General features: G+C 38.1%; 1 protein-coding gene across 1 annotated transcript in view; it reads right to left on the bottom strand.

Moving 5' to 3' along the window:
* The window catches only part of LOC150055681 (transmembrane protease serine 11F), a 37,467-nt gene that overhangs the window by 15,073 nt on the left and 5,648 nt on the right, over positions 1–16,746 (bottom strand). The window contains exon 4 of the mRNA XM_090343149.1: positions 14,429–14,547. Within this exon, the coding sequence (XP_090199275.1) occupies positions 14,429–14,547 (119 nt within the window). The remainder of the gene's footprint in view (positions 1–14,428; positions 14,548–16,746) is intronic.

Genomic DNA, 16,746 nt, shown 5'->3' with positions numbered 1-16,746 from the left:
TTTCTATTATATTCCATTGTTATATAGGGATCTATCATGCCCAGAAGGGTTTGTTTTGTGACATAGAATGCACTGATATCCACTCTCTATATATTTATGCTTGTTTTCTCTTCTTATTGGATTGTTAACTTAATAAAATGATCTTCTATGTCTCATCTACTGATTTTTGTTTGAAGTCTTCTCTATCAGGTATGAGTACAGCTTCTACTCCTTGCTTTGGACTTTATTATTATCTTTTTTTATCCTTTCTTACTAACCTGTGTTTCTTTGCCCATAAGGTACATTTCTTCTAAACAACAAATGGATTATCATTTATTTTATTCATTTATTCATTCATTCATCCATTCATTCATTTTATTTCTGGTCTTGGATCCTGAACTCAGGGCCAGGGCACTGTCCCTGAGTTTATTTTGCTCAAAACTAGCACTCTACCACTTGAGCCATAGGTCTATTTCTTGGTTTTTGGTTGATTAATTGGAAATTATAATCCTGAGGACTTTCTTGCCCAAGCTAGCTTTGAACTGAGATCCTGAGATCTCAACCTCCTAAGTAGGATCACAGGTATGGGACCCCAGTACCCAACTTGATCTTACATTTTAATATAATATGACAGTCTGAATTGATTAGAGAATTGAGACCATTAGCCTTCAGAGGTATTATTATATGCTACCTAGCATTTTTCATTTTGTTGTTCTTGTAGTACTTGATATTTTTCCCCTAATTGTCACCTGCTTAATTACTCAGGAGTCAGATAGTGGAGTGGCAGGGTTGAGTTGCACTCTTTCTCCACTGGACTGGCTACCAAAGCAGTCAAGCATTAACCCAGATAGTTAGAGAAACAGATCTACTGTCCAGCAGCATTCAAGTAGAGGAAAACTAACTTAAGTCTCTTGAAGTTTCTAGTGTATACAGCTGATGCTGAATGTGGACTGAAGATGGGTGCTGTCACTGCTCAGATCTCTAATTCTAGGTTGCTCTGACTTCAGAAAATTCCCTTCTTCGTGTACTAAGAGCCACTACTGGCAGAAACAAGTTTTGCAGCCTCTGGACTAGATAGGGTTTCATTTATCCTCACAGGCCCCCCCACTCCTCACCTCAGTCTGTACTTCCTTGGGCAGCAAGCATCCAAGTCTAAGGGTACCACCTAAATGTGCCTGACAATGAAGGAAATGGAGCACTGCGTTCTGGAGGGAATAGAACATTGAGCTCCATCCTCTGGTGGAGAACTCTAGAGTATATGCTGCTTTTTATTTTTTGTTTTTTTAAGCATCTTCCTCATTTCTAAGAAAGTCTATCCTGCTTGCTATCCTCATTCCAGAGTATGACATCTAGTCCATTATTGATAGCAGTATGGTTGACTTGTGTGTGTGTGTGTGTGTGTGTGTGTGTGTGTGTGTGCAAGTAAGCAAGAATTTATGCTTGCTAGAAAATGATCTAGTGTTTTACCACTCTTTCTATCATTTTATTCTCTAGTTTTTCCAGTCTGAACCTGTGAGGCATTTGGAATGTTCATAAAGCTGATTCCCTAAAGGTTTTGATTCCCTAAGGAAAGCACCAGCTTTGAAATGAAGCAAGGCTGGACAGAGACTCAGAAGTCAGAAATCACAAGTCCACATAAGTTGTTATAAGAACCACAGGCCCCACACTTCCTGCAGACAGACTGCATCCTTATTGTGACGCATCCTCCTCCTGACTCCCTTCAACTACGACAATGCTGAATAGATTTCACTTTCTGAAATCAAAACCACTTCTCTTGCTTCAATCCCATTTATATGATATAAAGTCAGCTGCTCAAAAAGTCAAGTTTATATTTTTCTACCATATCTTCTCTCCCCTCAGTTGTTCCCTCACCATATTGGCAGTTGATATTAGCTCTAAACTAAAATACTGGGTATTGATGCTCCCACTGCACTCCAGAGTCTTCTTCAGTTGAAGCTTTACAATCTCATCCCCTCATTTGTCCTGGACTTACTCTGCTCCCACCTTAAAATTCCTCCCATCTCTTGTTGATTTTTTAATTTTTATGTGTTTATTTATAAAAAGTTATATGGAAGACACAACTTGAACAGGAATCAGTGCCCACTCACTGACAAGAATTATACACAAAAAAATAAACAAAACAAGAACAGCCACTTAATTTAAAAAGATAATAAATCATTTTACTTGAAGAGAGATATTTTTATGATGAGAAAGTACAAAGAACATTTATAGCATGGAAATAAAATTTACATACTTAAAAACTTTCTAAGTTTACCTAAAGTTATAGCTCTTCCTTGATTTCCATTAAGATAATGCACTTTCTCAAAAAATATAGTATCAACAAAAAGGTTGCTATATTTTCCACTTTTTTTTTTGCCAGTCCTGGGCTTGAGCTCAGGGCCTGAGCACTGTCCTTGGACTTTCTCAAGGCTAGAGCTCTACCACTTGAGCCTCAGCACCACTTCTGGCTTTTTTCTATGTATGTGGTACTGAGGAATCGAACCCGGGTCTTCATGCATGCTAGGCAAGCACCTTAACCACTAGGCCAAACTCCCAGCCCCTATATTTTCCACTTATAAGTAAATGAAACCTTCATCCAAATAGCAAGGTCAGGTTCTATGTTTAACAGTTTGTCAGCAGCTTAATTTGTAGGCTGGTGATTGCCTTATGTTTTACCCACATCTCTGGCAACTCTTTGTAAAATTCCTACTGAAAAGACAACTACAGAAATAGCTGAAGTCATTTCCTAGTATAAAATTACTGTCTCACAGTGAGGACATCTCCACTGGGCATCCCACACTGGAGATGTATTTTCTTCCATCCATTGGATACTATTTGTTGACATCAGACAAAGTTATTCCATGTGTTACTTCAGCTTCTAGAATAGGTAGATCTAATGGGAGTTGGGATGGTCTCTACTCCTTTTCAACCTAGCCTTTGTCTAAACATGCTCTGTAATTTTATGGCAGTATATCTTCAAGATGTGAACCAAATGGAAAAGGGCTGGAAAGAAGTTACAAACTATCAGTCTAGACTAGAATCCCAAGTTTAGGGGGGGAAATCAGTGATACTTCAATGGTAACTAAGTTAACACTGAGTTACATTTTTCAGAGAGGATCACTCCTTGGGCCGCCCTGGCAGCTCGTGAGTGATTCTAGTATACATATCATAGTGTTTCTTTCTATGAGTGTGTCTGTTTTTATTTTTCTTGAACTCAGGGCCTGGGTACTGTCTTTGGGTGTTGTCAAGGCTAGTGCTTTATCACTTGAGCCACAGCACCACTTCTGGCTTTTTCTATGTATGTGGTACCAAGGAATGGAACTCAGGGCTTCGTGCATGCTAGACAAGCAATCTATCACTAGGCCAAACTCCCTGCCCCTGTCTGGATCATTTTTGCATCTCCATTGCTCTATACATTGTCCAAGGTAGAGGAAATACTACATAACTGATGAGTAACTGTATAAATGAATGATTTGAGAACATGAGCTGAAAATCAACAATGCTATAAAAGGAAGGAGATGGTGGCACATTGTTTTACCTGAAAATTATGTTGCCACTTGCAAACGTAATTCCCTAAGACTGTGGGAGATACCACAGTGATAACACAGTGATGATTATTCCATAGGCCGGTGTCAGATTTGAATCATACTAATGGGGATTTCACTAAGCTCACTTCATTTCCATCTTTTTTTTCCTCTGCACTGTCCCTGGGCTTTCTCAAGGCCAGCACTCTATCACTTGAGCCATCATACCACTTCTGGCTTTTTCTGTGTATGTGGAACCAAGGAATTGAACCCAGGCTTCCTGGGGTTCCTGCATGCTAGACAGGCACTTTACCACTAGGCTGCACTCTTGGCCCCTACTTACAGCTTTCAAAGCAGCTAATTTTCAATGATTCCATCCTTTTAGGGAAATGTCTGAAATTTTGAATTCTTGCTACACTTAGAGGAAGGATTGGGAGCATATCATACTAGTGTATATGAAAAAAAAAAAGAAAACCTTAGACTATTCAAAGAGAAATATGATCAGATCAACACTTCCACACTATTGATCTCTAAACATGGACAGCTTCTGGTACAGTATTATTATGACCATTACATATTAGTTTACATGTATTAAGTTTATTGTCATGATAGGTATTGAACTTCAATTAAATTTCACATGGCATTTGGAGGAAAGTACTAGTCTCACAAGCTCCATTTCACATGAAGAAACAGATGCTTAGATGCTTAAACTTGTCTAAGGTGGCACAGGAAGTGGATATGGATCATGAACCCAGGCTACCTGGCTTTAGACCCTATGTTAACTACACTAAGTGACATTGATAACACTCACTTTCTGATATGATTGAAACTATGTTCAGTTTGGAAGTTGGGGTATGAAAGAAAAGTCCTTGGTGGCTCTTGTTAAAGACTGATCAGGAAGACTTTTAGAATCATTGTTATAGACAGGCATAGTAATACAGAGAGATTAGGCTTAACTTTGAATAGAGAGTGGGCAAGTGGGAATTTGTAGACAAGGAAGAGGGTGGAGGGTCTGTGGATTTAAAGTTACAAAGGAAAAACAATAGGTTAAGGGAGTGATTCTAGCTAAACCCACTTAACAAGATTCTTGCTGAAGCCAGGACAAGGGGATCATATGACTCCTGAAAGAACAGAAGGAAGAAGAGCCAGATACTGAGGATGATCACATACTAAAGAGATGGGAATCTTGCTAAGTCAACAGCAGTGATTTTGCTAAAATTGAATTGCATATTCTTGAACACTTGTTTGTTAAACTTGTCATTTAAAATATGATATAAAAATCAACGTTAATAAATTATTATATAAAAAATGTAAAAAAAATTGAATTGCATAGATGAGCTTAATTCCAGTTGGATCAAATAAAGAAGTATTGTTAATGAATAGGAATATTCTAGGCTAGAAAAGCTCCTAAAGAACAACTCAAAGCTGGGTGCTAGTGGCTCATGACTGTAATCCTACTTACTTAGGAGGCTCAGATCTGCCAATCACCATTCAGAGCCAGCCTGGACCAGAAAATACATGAGACTCTTCTTTTCTTTAAGTTGTATTTTATGTGAGACGCTTATATCTCTAATTAACTACCAAAAATCCGGAAGTGGTGTTCTGGCTCAAAGTGGTAGAGTGCTAGCCTTGAGCAGGAGAGCTCATTGATAGCACCCAGTTTCCAAGTTCAAGCCCCACTATCAACAACAAGAACAAGGAAAAAAAACTCAAATATGTGTTTTGAATGAACAATGCATGTAGCTCAGTTCAAGGCCCTGGATTTGATTGTTAGTACCACTTTAAACAAACAAACAAAAAAAAAAAACAGGAAGAAAATTCTTTGTCCATGAATCTGTATCTTATAAATGATTACTTCTTAGTGGGTTACTTTTCTTTTTTGGCTTCAAAGTTTAATGGAAGATAAGGGAAATTTCCTCTTCCATTGCTGGAAATATTTTCTGGAGAATTTTAACTGGTATTGGTATTTTTTTACCAGAAACTGGGAAATATAACATAGTACAAACTACTGTCTTTTCTTTTCTATGATCTGAACCTAAAAATAATTTACCTAGTAATTATTGTATTAAATGAAGTATGAGATAATGATAGAATTGTACATTTACCTTAAAAATAATACCCTAGTCCTTGGCTTGAACTCAAACACTAAAACAAACCAAAATATGTGGCAGATAGACTGATACCTACCCTGTTGCTGTTTTGCAGGCTTGAGCTTGCCTCTTCCCTTTGGTTGCAAACTGCAGGAAGATTAAGTCCTTAAGAAAGATTAGTAGTGACAGGAAGCCAGCTAGAGATTCCGGCTAGGAAATTCCTTCAGGGTTCCACCCATGAAAATAAGTTAGGCCAGTCCTACAGACTTTGTGCTACAGTTAGAAGATTATGTTCCAGCAGAGGACCAAGGTAGCAACAAAACTTCCCTTTACCTCTTCAAGAAAGCTTCCGGCTAATGCATGGGGGAGTTTTCCACCTCTGATCAGTGAAAATGCTAATCTTTCTAGTCATGTATTTTGACAATTAAGGCTGAAGTATGGCAGCTTTCACATTGTCCCATTGTGTTGTTACTTACTTTTTTGTTTTCTTTTCCCTGAATAAACTTCCATATGTAAACAAGACCATAAACTCTTCTAAGGAAAAGACAGTACTGCCCTTGGCATGTTTATAGCCTTGTATAAATTAAGTATATAACATTTTAAGATGGATTAATTCTCCAGCTCTTTTTAATCTTAACACTGAAAACACAATCAGTACAGCATCTTCTGTGTTTGAGGCATGAGCGTAGCTACCTAGGCAAGGGGCATTTACCAAAAACAGTGTGGGCCTTACTCTCAAAATGGAGAGGTAAACAGTAAGAAACATAAAGACATTAATTATAAACAAAAAAATGGGGACTGGGAGTGTGGCCTAGTGGTAGAGTTCTTGCCAAGCATGCAGGAAGCCCTGGGTTCTATCCCTTGGTACCACATACTCGGGAAAAGCCAGAAGTAGTACTGTGGCTCAAGTGGTAGCTTTGAGCTTTCTCAAGGAGAGTGCCCACGTCCTGAGTTCAAGCCCCAGGCTTGAAAGCAAAGAAAGAAAGAAAGAAAGAAAGAAAGAAAGAAAGAAAGAAAGAAAGAAAGAAAGAAAGAAAGAAAGAAAGAAAGAAAGGAGAGAGGGAGGGAGGGAGAGAGGGAGGGAGGGAGGGAGGAAGAAAGAAGAGAAAGAAAGAAAGAAAGAGAAAAGAAAAGTTGCTACAGAAAGTAATACAGGTTGGTGGCTGGAGAATCCTAAAAGATGACTTTCCTAAGTAGACCATGAGGGTCAGCAACAGTAAGCAGAAGGCACTCTTTAATTCTAAGAAACAGAAAGTAAAAAAAAAACAAAAATTCAAAAGGAAGGCTAATAATGTGGGTAGACCCCAGAGGGGAAAGGGTAGAGTTGCAAGAGTCATTTGAGCCAGAGCATGTGTTTTGGAGACTTTGGTAAGGAACCTGGATATTATCCCAAAAATCTGGAGTAAAAGGTTAATATTGTGGATTGTTTTTTGGTTTTGTTTTGCTGGTCCTGGGCTTGAACTCGGTGCCTGGGCTCTGTCCTTGAGCTTCTCTGTGCACAAGGCTAGCACTCTAGCACTTGACCCACAGCACCACTTCCAACTTTTTCTGTTTATGTAGTACTGAGGAACTGAACCCAGGGCTTCATGTGTGTTAGAAAAGCACTCTTCCACTAAGCCACACTCTCAGCCCCAAAATGTGTTTTTGAGGAGGTCAATTTAATCGCTGTGTTAAATGGCTTCTGGAGTGGAAGCACTGGGAACGGTAAGTTGCCTATATGAGAGAATACACTAACTGGTCTCACAGAGAGATAACAAGCTACAAATAGTTGGGCCAGGAGATATGAAAATCAAGAAAATGTAGGTGTGATAGCAAGTTGGTGGGCAGTGATATCATTCACTGAGTGGGTAAACACTAGCAGGGAGAGAATGGGAGAGGGAACAATTTTGAACCACGAGCTGGAGACCAGGTAACTTTGAGAAGTCTGTGAGAGAACCAGGTGGGAATGTTAAGTAGAACAATGAATATACAAGCCTGGCATAATTTTATCCATAGTGTTAAAACATGGTTAAAGATGGCTCCTTCTCCCACTCTCCATTCTCCCATTCCCATTCCACAAAAGTGGCACAGTTTCATCTTCAAAACTGTGAAAGAGATACTAACTATCTAATCAACTAAATAATAGGATTGCATCTTCAAACATTCACTGGAGGATAATTATAGAAAATTGTGTTTTGCTACTTCTGTTAATAATCCAGGAAAATATAAACATAAAGTAGCTATTTACTACATCCACTATATAAACATAAGGCACCACTCCAAAGGCCTGTCCTTGTCTGACCTGAGCACCACACCCAGTGAAGTCTGGGAAGTTCTGCTCCACCTTCCCTGGACTGTCCTTTCTGATATAAGACAAACAGCCCAACCCTCTGACGCCTTCAGAACCACATGTGTGATGAAATTCAGGCCTCAGATTTCCCAGAGAAATCAAGCTGAAGCTGTACTTTTGGAATCACACCACAATCTTATAGAGAAACAAGTCGTCAGATATCACCAAGTACCATGTGGAGAGTAATACTGCCCCTTATTGATAATTTCTAAAAGGCACTGTATCTCATTCAAAGAATCCACCAGCTCTAAAATTCAGAGCAGGATTGAAAACTACCAGTAAAAGAAGTTATGAGCAAATACAGAAAATTCGTAAGAAAATGTACTTCAAAAAATAACAATAAGGATAACCAATAGCAATGATAAAATATATAACTAAGATATTTATTCTCTCTCTCTCTCTCTCTCTCTCTCTCTCTCTCTCTCTCTCTCTCTCTCTCTCTCCTCTCTCTCTCTCTCTCTCTCTCTCTCTCTCTCTCTCTCTCTCTCTCTCTCTCTCTCTCTCTCTCTCTCTCTCTCTCTCTCTCTCTCTCTCTCTCTCTCTCTCTCTCTCTCTCTCTCTCTCTCTCTCTCTCTCTCATTGGCTTAAACTCTGGGCCTGGGCACTGTCTCTGAGCTTTTCAGCTCAAGCCTACTGCTTGAGCCACAATGCCACTTCTGGCTTTCCAGGGGTTAACTGGAGATAAGAGTCTCATGGACTTTCATGCCTGGGCTGGCTTGAACCACAATCCTCAGATCTCAGCCTCCTGAGTAGCTAGGATTACAGGCATAAGCCACTCCACTCGTGCCCAGCAAGTAAGATATTTTCTAATGTGAACTTTTATTTATATTCATGAAAGAAATCTTATAGCTGTGAATTATTTCTACACAGGCTTGTAGATTTTAAGGATGTTAAATAAAAACTCAGTATGTGGAGGTCAGGGGATGTTACCAAGAAGACCCCAAATGCACCTGAAATCATTTTAGTTGCACTGGTCTGAAAAGGTGACCCCATTAAAAAAATGTAGCTAATCCAGGAATCTGTAAATGTGTTCTTGTGTGGAAAAGTGTCTTTGCAGATATAACCAAAGATCTCAAAAAGAGACTGTCATATAGCTAGAAAGGCATTTAAGGATCCTTATCAGAGTATAAATCACAGAGACAAGAAGGAAATTCATGTAAAGATGGAGACCTACATATCTGCTGTTTTTGAAGCAACAAATCAGGGTATGTGTGAAGTGCCCAGAAGCTAGAACAAAGAACCAGCCTTTCTCACTGACTCCTAACACTTTGATTTCCTGTTTTTAGTTTATAGAACTGCTAAAAAGAAAAAATCAGATGTTTGCTATTTTCAACCACATAATTGTGTAGTAATTTGCTACCACAGGTCTAATTAAAATAATAGGTACCAATGTGTACCGTCAAATAAGAGGTTAAAGTGTGACAGCTGATATTCACACAATGAAAACAAGACGAAAACTGATTTGTGGCAAGATGGTTTGACATCTCAGTTTAGGAGAAAGTCAGTTTGTAGAACAAAGAAAACTGCTTACATAGGTGGAAAATAAAATTAAATCTCTAAATTATCATGTATGTTAGCATATGCAAATATATTTTACATAGCATTATCTTCATGCAAAAGGCAAAAGCTTGATTTTTCTTTTCGTTTGCTTTTTTTTTTTTTAATTTTTTTTTGCAGTCCTAGTGCTTGAACTCAGGGTCTGAGCACTGTCCTTGGGTTTTCTCAAGGCTAGAGACCTACCGCTTGAATGACAACACCACTTTTTCTATGTATGTGGTACTTAGTAATCAAACCCAGGTCTTTGTGCATGCTCAGTAAGCACTCTACCTCTAGGACAAACTCCTGGCTCCAAAGCAAGATTTTTTAAGAAAACAATTGCATTAGAGAAAAAAAAGAGTTTCTCATTCATAAAAGGCATTGATTAACAAAGAATAATCGTTAATTATTTTAAAATTCAGAGAACAACAACAACAACAACAACAAACAGGAAAATCAGCGACTTCTCCAATGAGGCAGTACCATCCTGGCCAGTTTATCCTTGTGAAGTAGACTTAGATGATAGATGGGGTGTGGGAAGCAGAAAGCAAGAAGTTTCCAGAAGATTTAAATGTCTTCACACATAGGTGTTTTTAAACAAAGTATGAGAGACAATAAAAACTATTCATATTTAACATTAGGGAATTCTTTGAATGGTAAAGAACTGTGGTAATACAATTGCAAACCCTTTCTTAATATCACACATTAACTGTGAGAAAGAAGAATTCTGTGCCTTGATTTTTTTTCAGCATTTAGAAACATCTTATATAGAAGTAAATAGGAATAAAATGCATGCAAATTTTTTCCTGCCTTATTCATACTGAGAAAGAAAAGGTCAATGAGAAAAAGATCAGCATGAAGCGGGCATGGTGGCTCCTTCCTGTAATCCTAGCTACTCAGAAGGCTGGGTTCAAAGCCAGCCCAGGCACAATAGAACCTGAGACTCTTATCTTCAATTAATCAGTAGAGAATGGGAAGTGGGACTGTGGCTCCAGGGGTAGGGCAATAGCCTTGAGCTGAAGAGCTCAGGGACAACACCCAGGCCCAGGGATAGCCTTGAGCTGAAAAGCTCTAGTCCAGAGTTCAAACCCTATGACCCCTGCCCCCAACAAAACAAAACAAGACAAAGCCTGGCCAGGAGTTTGGCCTAGTGGTAGAGTACTTGCCTAGCATGCATGAGGACCAGGGTTTGATTCCACAGGTTTGGTGCCACATACTTAGAAAAAGCTGAGGCTCAAGTGGTAAAGTTCTAGCCTTGAGAAAAATTCAAGGACAGTCCTCAGGCCCTGAGCTTAAGCCCAAGACTGGCAAAAAAAAAAAAATTAGAATGAGAAAATCTCTCCTTTTATATTAATAAGAAAAGAGGTTCTTCTCAGATAGTAAAAATAAAGCATTATTTTATAGGATATTAGTTATCCCATAAATACTTCTTTTAATTTTAAAAGATAGTACTTATAGCTAACCATAAAGAATTATACTAATACCGTCTCTGTTTTATATAGCCATTACCTGTTTGTTCTAGAATAACTCTCAAAAGGATTCAGATAGAAGAGAATATCAAATCCATCCCAGCAAAAAGCTGATTTAGACAGAAACTAAGAAAACAATTCCATTTACATTAGCCACAAAAGAAACAAAACTAGGTACAACTTCACTAAGTAGATGAAAGATGTCTACAAAGGAAACTTGAAGAAATATTTCTTGAAGAAATATATTGAAGAAGACATCAGAAGACAGAAATATCTCCCATGTTTATGGGTTGGTAGAATTAGTATCACGAAAATGGATACATTACTGAAAGTAAATCACCAATTTAATGCAATGCCTAGCAAAATCCTAAGATCATTTTTTTCTGGAGAAATTGAAAAATTAATCCTAAAACTCACATGGAAGCATGAAAGATCCCAAATAACAAACAGAATACTGAGCAAAAAGAGCAATGATGTATGTATCACAATACCAGACTTCTGAGACACGGTAATAAAATTGCATGCTACTGACACAAAACAAATAGCTGACCGAAATGGACAGACGATACAGAAATAAGATCACACAGCTCCAGTATTTTTTTGCTCAGTGCCTGAGCACTGTCCTTGGGTTCTCTCAAGACTAGAGCTCTACCTCTTGAGCCACAGCATCACTTCTGGCTTTTTTCTATGTATGTGGTACTGAGGAATTGAACCCGGGTCTTTGTGCGTGCTAGGCAAGCACTCTACCACTAGGCCAAACTCCTGGCCCCTCCAGTACTTTTTTGACAAAGGAACCAAAACATAAACTAAAGAAAAGATAGCTTATTTGATAAATGATACTGGAACTGATTATCAATATACAGAATACGGAAACTAACTTTCTTATCTAGTATGAAACCCAACTCTGAATGGAGCAAAGATGTTAATAAAATCACCTCTAAACATTTCAAAGTACTGTAGAAAAATATAGGGAAAATTCTGGAAAACAGAAGCATGAGTAATTATTTTTCTGAAAAAGACCTTGATTGCCAGAAAAAATAATAGTAAGAGTTGACAAATGGGAACACATCAAATTAAAAGTTTGTGCACAGCAAAAGAAACTATTATCGGAATCAAGAAACAATTTACAGAATGGGAGAAAAATCTTCAATAGATATTCAATGGACAAAGGATTAATATGCAGCCTATACAAAGACCTAAAACATTAAACAATGAGAATACAAATAACCCAATTAGAAAATAGCAAATGAATTGAACAGATAATTCTCAGAAAAATAAATCCAAATGGCTAACAGACATAGAGTTCAAGGTCCTCAGTCATAAAGGAAATGCAAATCAAAACTACATTAAGATCTGACCTCACTCAGATTGTCAATCATCAAAAAATAATAATAACAGATGTTAGAAAGGATGTAGGGGTAAACAAACCAAGATAAGCTGCTGGTGAAAATGTAAACTTGTGCAGCAAGTATGCAAATCAGTATGGCGCTTCCTCAAAAAACTTAAGATGAATGCACATTGTGGACCTGTGATATTACACCTTGCAATATATCCAAAATTATGTAAACCAACGTAGAAGGGGAAATTCCTGAATATCCATATTTACTATAGCTCTGTTTACAATAGTTAAATTTCAGAATTGAACCAAACAATTAATGAAGCAGATAAAGAAAATATGGCAAAAAAAATTGGATGGCATATTACTCATCCACAAACAAAAATGAAGTTATGTCATTCACAGGAAAATAGCACTGAAAATAATCATGTTGAGCAAAATAAGCCACACACACACACACACACACACACACACACACACACACACAGATTATAATTGTAGGAAGAATAAGAAGGGGAAAGAAGAGTGAAAGAATCATGGAGGAAGAATAATATCAAATGATATACTGTGTATGAAGATAGTATAAACTCAGTAATTAGTATGTGAGGAATATGGGAAAGAGAGAACAAGATGAAACTAATCTGACTAAATTGCACACATGTGAACTATTGTGATGGAAACCTGTTGAATAATTAATATAAATTAAAAACAGTATATATCAAAGGAAAGTACAATAGCTCTGTTAGTGAGCAGGCATCAATGTGGGTGGGGAAGGCCAACAGAGAGAATGAATGAGGGTGAATGAAGTTGAAATACTTGATCTGCATGGTTGAAGACAGGGCTATGAAACCTGCGGAAATTGTTTCAATAAATGGCTTGAGGAGGATGAGAGTTGATGGAAGTGGTAGCCGGATCAGGATGCATTACACACCACATGTGCAACACCACAATGAAATTGAACTTGTACAACTAATGAATGCTAATAAAGAGTTTGTGTTTGTTTTTTTTCAGGAAGGAAGGAGAGAAGATCAAATCCAGAGTTAAAAATCAGGGCAGGACATATAATGAATGATTGTTGTCCTTAATATACTATGTTATCTCTCTTCTCTTTTGCTGTCCCTTGGTTATCTCATATTGTTACAGTATCCCACTTTGTTACCTGATATATCGGATATATTTGTATTTGGTTATTCGAAACTGGATAGGGAAGGGGGGAAAACAAGATGAGGGGTGGGGGTGGGGGGAGGGAAATGGGGACCAAGACATGTGAAAGGGTATCAATGTATGTGAATTAATGCACTTCCTATCTGGCAAATATCATGTAACCCTTCTATTAATTACAATAAAAATATGAAAAAAAAATCAGGGCAGGATTCTGTGACTCAAACCTGTAATCCCAACTTGTTGGATGACAAAGAGAGACAAAGACGACAATTCAAAACCAGTTAGGCCCTGTCTCAAAAGCAAGCTGGCTCCTATCTACAATCCCATTATGGAGTAATAGATAGGAAGATAGTGATTTGAAGCCAACCAAGCTTCTATCTGGAAAAACAAAACAGAAACCAACAAAGCTAAAGCAAAAAGATCTGGGAGTACAGTTCAAGTGCCTAGAAAGGAGTCGGCCCTGCACCTGCATTCAAACTCAGTACTGTCCAAAACAATAAAGGCAAAGAATAAGGCCAGGATTGTGGCCTAGTGGTAGAGTGCTTGCCTAGCATGCACGAAGCCCTGGGTTCAATTCCTCAGCACTCCACACATAGGAAAAAGCAAGGAGTGGTTCTGTGGATCAAACGGTAGGCCTTGAGTTCAAGTTCCCGGATTGGCAAATAAATAAATAAATGAAAAATAAAAATAAAATAAAATTACTGGTTCTAAATTTAAAAAAAGAAAAGAATTAAACACATGGCAACCTGTTTTAATTTTTTAGTATCTAATTAGTTCTTTACTCCACAATTTTGACCATCTAGGACATACAGACAATGGTAAAGGTGTAGAACAGTAGCCTAAGTATTTTGTGATATTTTATGCTTGTAACTGTATGACACAATTATGGTATCTATTTTACTATAAAAGAAATTGAGGTACAGAGAGACTGAGTTCCCATAGAAGCCACATTCAAACTATGGCAAAAGCATGGATTATAAAACATTTTCTGTGGAGCTTACCATTCTCTCAATCTGATGACTCCTTTCTGTAAACTCTCTGGAGGATTTTATTCCATAAGTTTCTTTGTATTTGATATTTGTGACTTTAAAAGAGGCAAGGTAATAGAATGACTTATCATCTGAAAGGTAAAGTAAGTGAAAGATCCAGCGTTAGACATAATCATCTTGTCATTGGCTTCACCCTTGATAAATAGATATTGCATCTGGACCTTCCAAATAAAATGGGCAAAAAGAGTTTTGATGTTTCTGCTCCTTGTAACTAGTAACATTTCTATTTTATAAACACTACCTTTTGAATTTCCTTGTCTATATCTTCTTGCCTTGATGAAATAAGCATTTTGCTCGTGTATATTTGAAATGTATATCAGGGAATAAGTTTGTTTAGGTCACTAGTACCATCAAAAAGTTATAAGAGATCTCAGGCTTTGGCTTTTGCCAGTATTATAAAGCTATTATCCTACTGAAATAAAGACCTGGAAGTAGAATCTAAGTTAATACTAAAAGACTTGTGTGTAGCTGTGATGTTAACTATTGCTGCTTCCATCACATGTTAAATGTATTTACGTTTCTAAAGTATAGACACCTATTTAAAATCTGAAACTTAGGAGAACACTACACTAAACTGATAACCTCCAAACTAAAACCTCTAATGTTCAGACTCCATACTGAAGTACTTTCTTCTCATTTAATTATATTTTCTGTTGTATACATATTGAAATCACATCAAATTATTTATATTCATTTGCATTTTCTAGTCTGATTTCCTTTTTCTTTGGTATGGGGGATTTGGGATTTAGTAAGAGCTGCTTAGAAATTGCTCTTGCATTAACTCTTCAGTTGGGCCAGCAAATGCTTTGCCTCCATTTTCCCTTTGTCTCTTCTGCTCTGAGCCACTCTCTTCTGTGGTCAACTTGGATTTTAGAACTAAGGGCTTGTGGATAAATACCTTGTAATATGAGTAAAAATTAATCCCCAAGTAGCAATGTCTTTCTTAATGACAAGGTGTCATCTTACGTCTCCTGAAATGATAACCTGACCACTCCTTTGGCCACCGTACTTACTTTTTTTTCCAGCCCTGGTGCTTGAACTCAGGGCCTGGGCACTGTCCTTGGGATTTCTCAAGGCTAGAGCTCTACCACCTGAACCACAGCACCAGTTTTGGCTTTTTCTATATATGTGGTACTGAGAAATCAAACCTGGGTGTTATATATATTACCTGATTGCTGTTTTGCTCAAATCCATTCCTCAAATCCCAACCCAAATACAAACCAGAATGAAATTTTTATGGTAACATATCTTAAAAATACCCCCCAAAACAAAAAACCCTTTGGGCCAGGAGTTTGGCCTAGTGGTAGAGTGCTTGCTTGCCTAGCATGCACAAAGACCTGGGTTCAATTCCTTGGTGCTGCATACATAGAAAAAAACCAGAAGTGGTGCTGAAGCTCAAGTGGTAGAGAGAAAGCCTTGAGAAAGTCCAAGGATAGTGCTCAAGCCCTGAGCTCAATCCCAGGACTGGCCAAAAAAGAACAACAACAACAACAAAACAAAACAAAACAAAAAACAACTTTCCTAGTCGAACACTGGTGGCTCATGTCTGTAATCCTAGCTACTCAGGAGGCTGAGATCTAAGGATCACGGTTCAAAGCCAGGCTCGGCACAAAAGTCTGGGAGACTCTTATCTCTAATTAATCACCAGGGAACCAGAAGTGGCCTAAAGCACTAGCCTTAAACTAAAGAGTCCAGGAACAGTGCCCAAGTGCAGAGTTCAAGCCCCACACTGATGAAAAACAAACAAAAAACCTTTCTTGATTATGCCAGGCACTGATAGGTCAGGCCTATAATCCTAGCTTGTCAGGAGGCTGAGATCTGAGGATATGATTCAATAACAGCACAGGTAGTAAAGTCTGAGAGATGCTTATTTCCAATCAACCACCAAACAAACAAATAGAAGTATAACTGTGGCTCAAAGTAGTAGCACACGAGCCTTAAGCAAATAAAGTTCAAGGACAGCACCAGACCCTGCGTTCAAGCCCCACAACTGACAAAAAGGAAAAGAAAGGAAAAGAAAAACTTGTCTGATTAGACAAATGTATCCATCCAATGATCTATAAGTAATTTAAGCTGGGCATGGTGCCTCATGCCTGTAATCCTAGTTATTCAGGAGGCTGAGATCTGAGGATCAAGGTTTAAAGCCAGCCCAGGCATAAAAGGACTCTTACCTCCAATTAACCTCTAGAAAATGGGAAGTGGGGCTTGGCTCAAGGGTAGGACAGTAGCCTTGAGTTGAAGAGCTCAGGGACAGCACCCAGGCCCAGAGT

This window comes from Megascapheus bottae, chromosome 13 (genome assembly GCF_031878675.1).
Source record: "Megascapheus bottae isolate mThoBot1 chromosome 13, mThoBot2.hap1, whole genome shotgun sequence".
Taxonomy (NCBI): Eukaryota; Metazoa; Chordata; class Mammalia; order Rodentia; family Geomyidae; genus Megascapheus; species Megascapheus bottae.
This window is presented reverse-complemented; position numbering and strand designations above follow the sequence as displayed.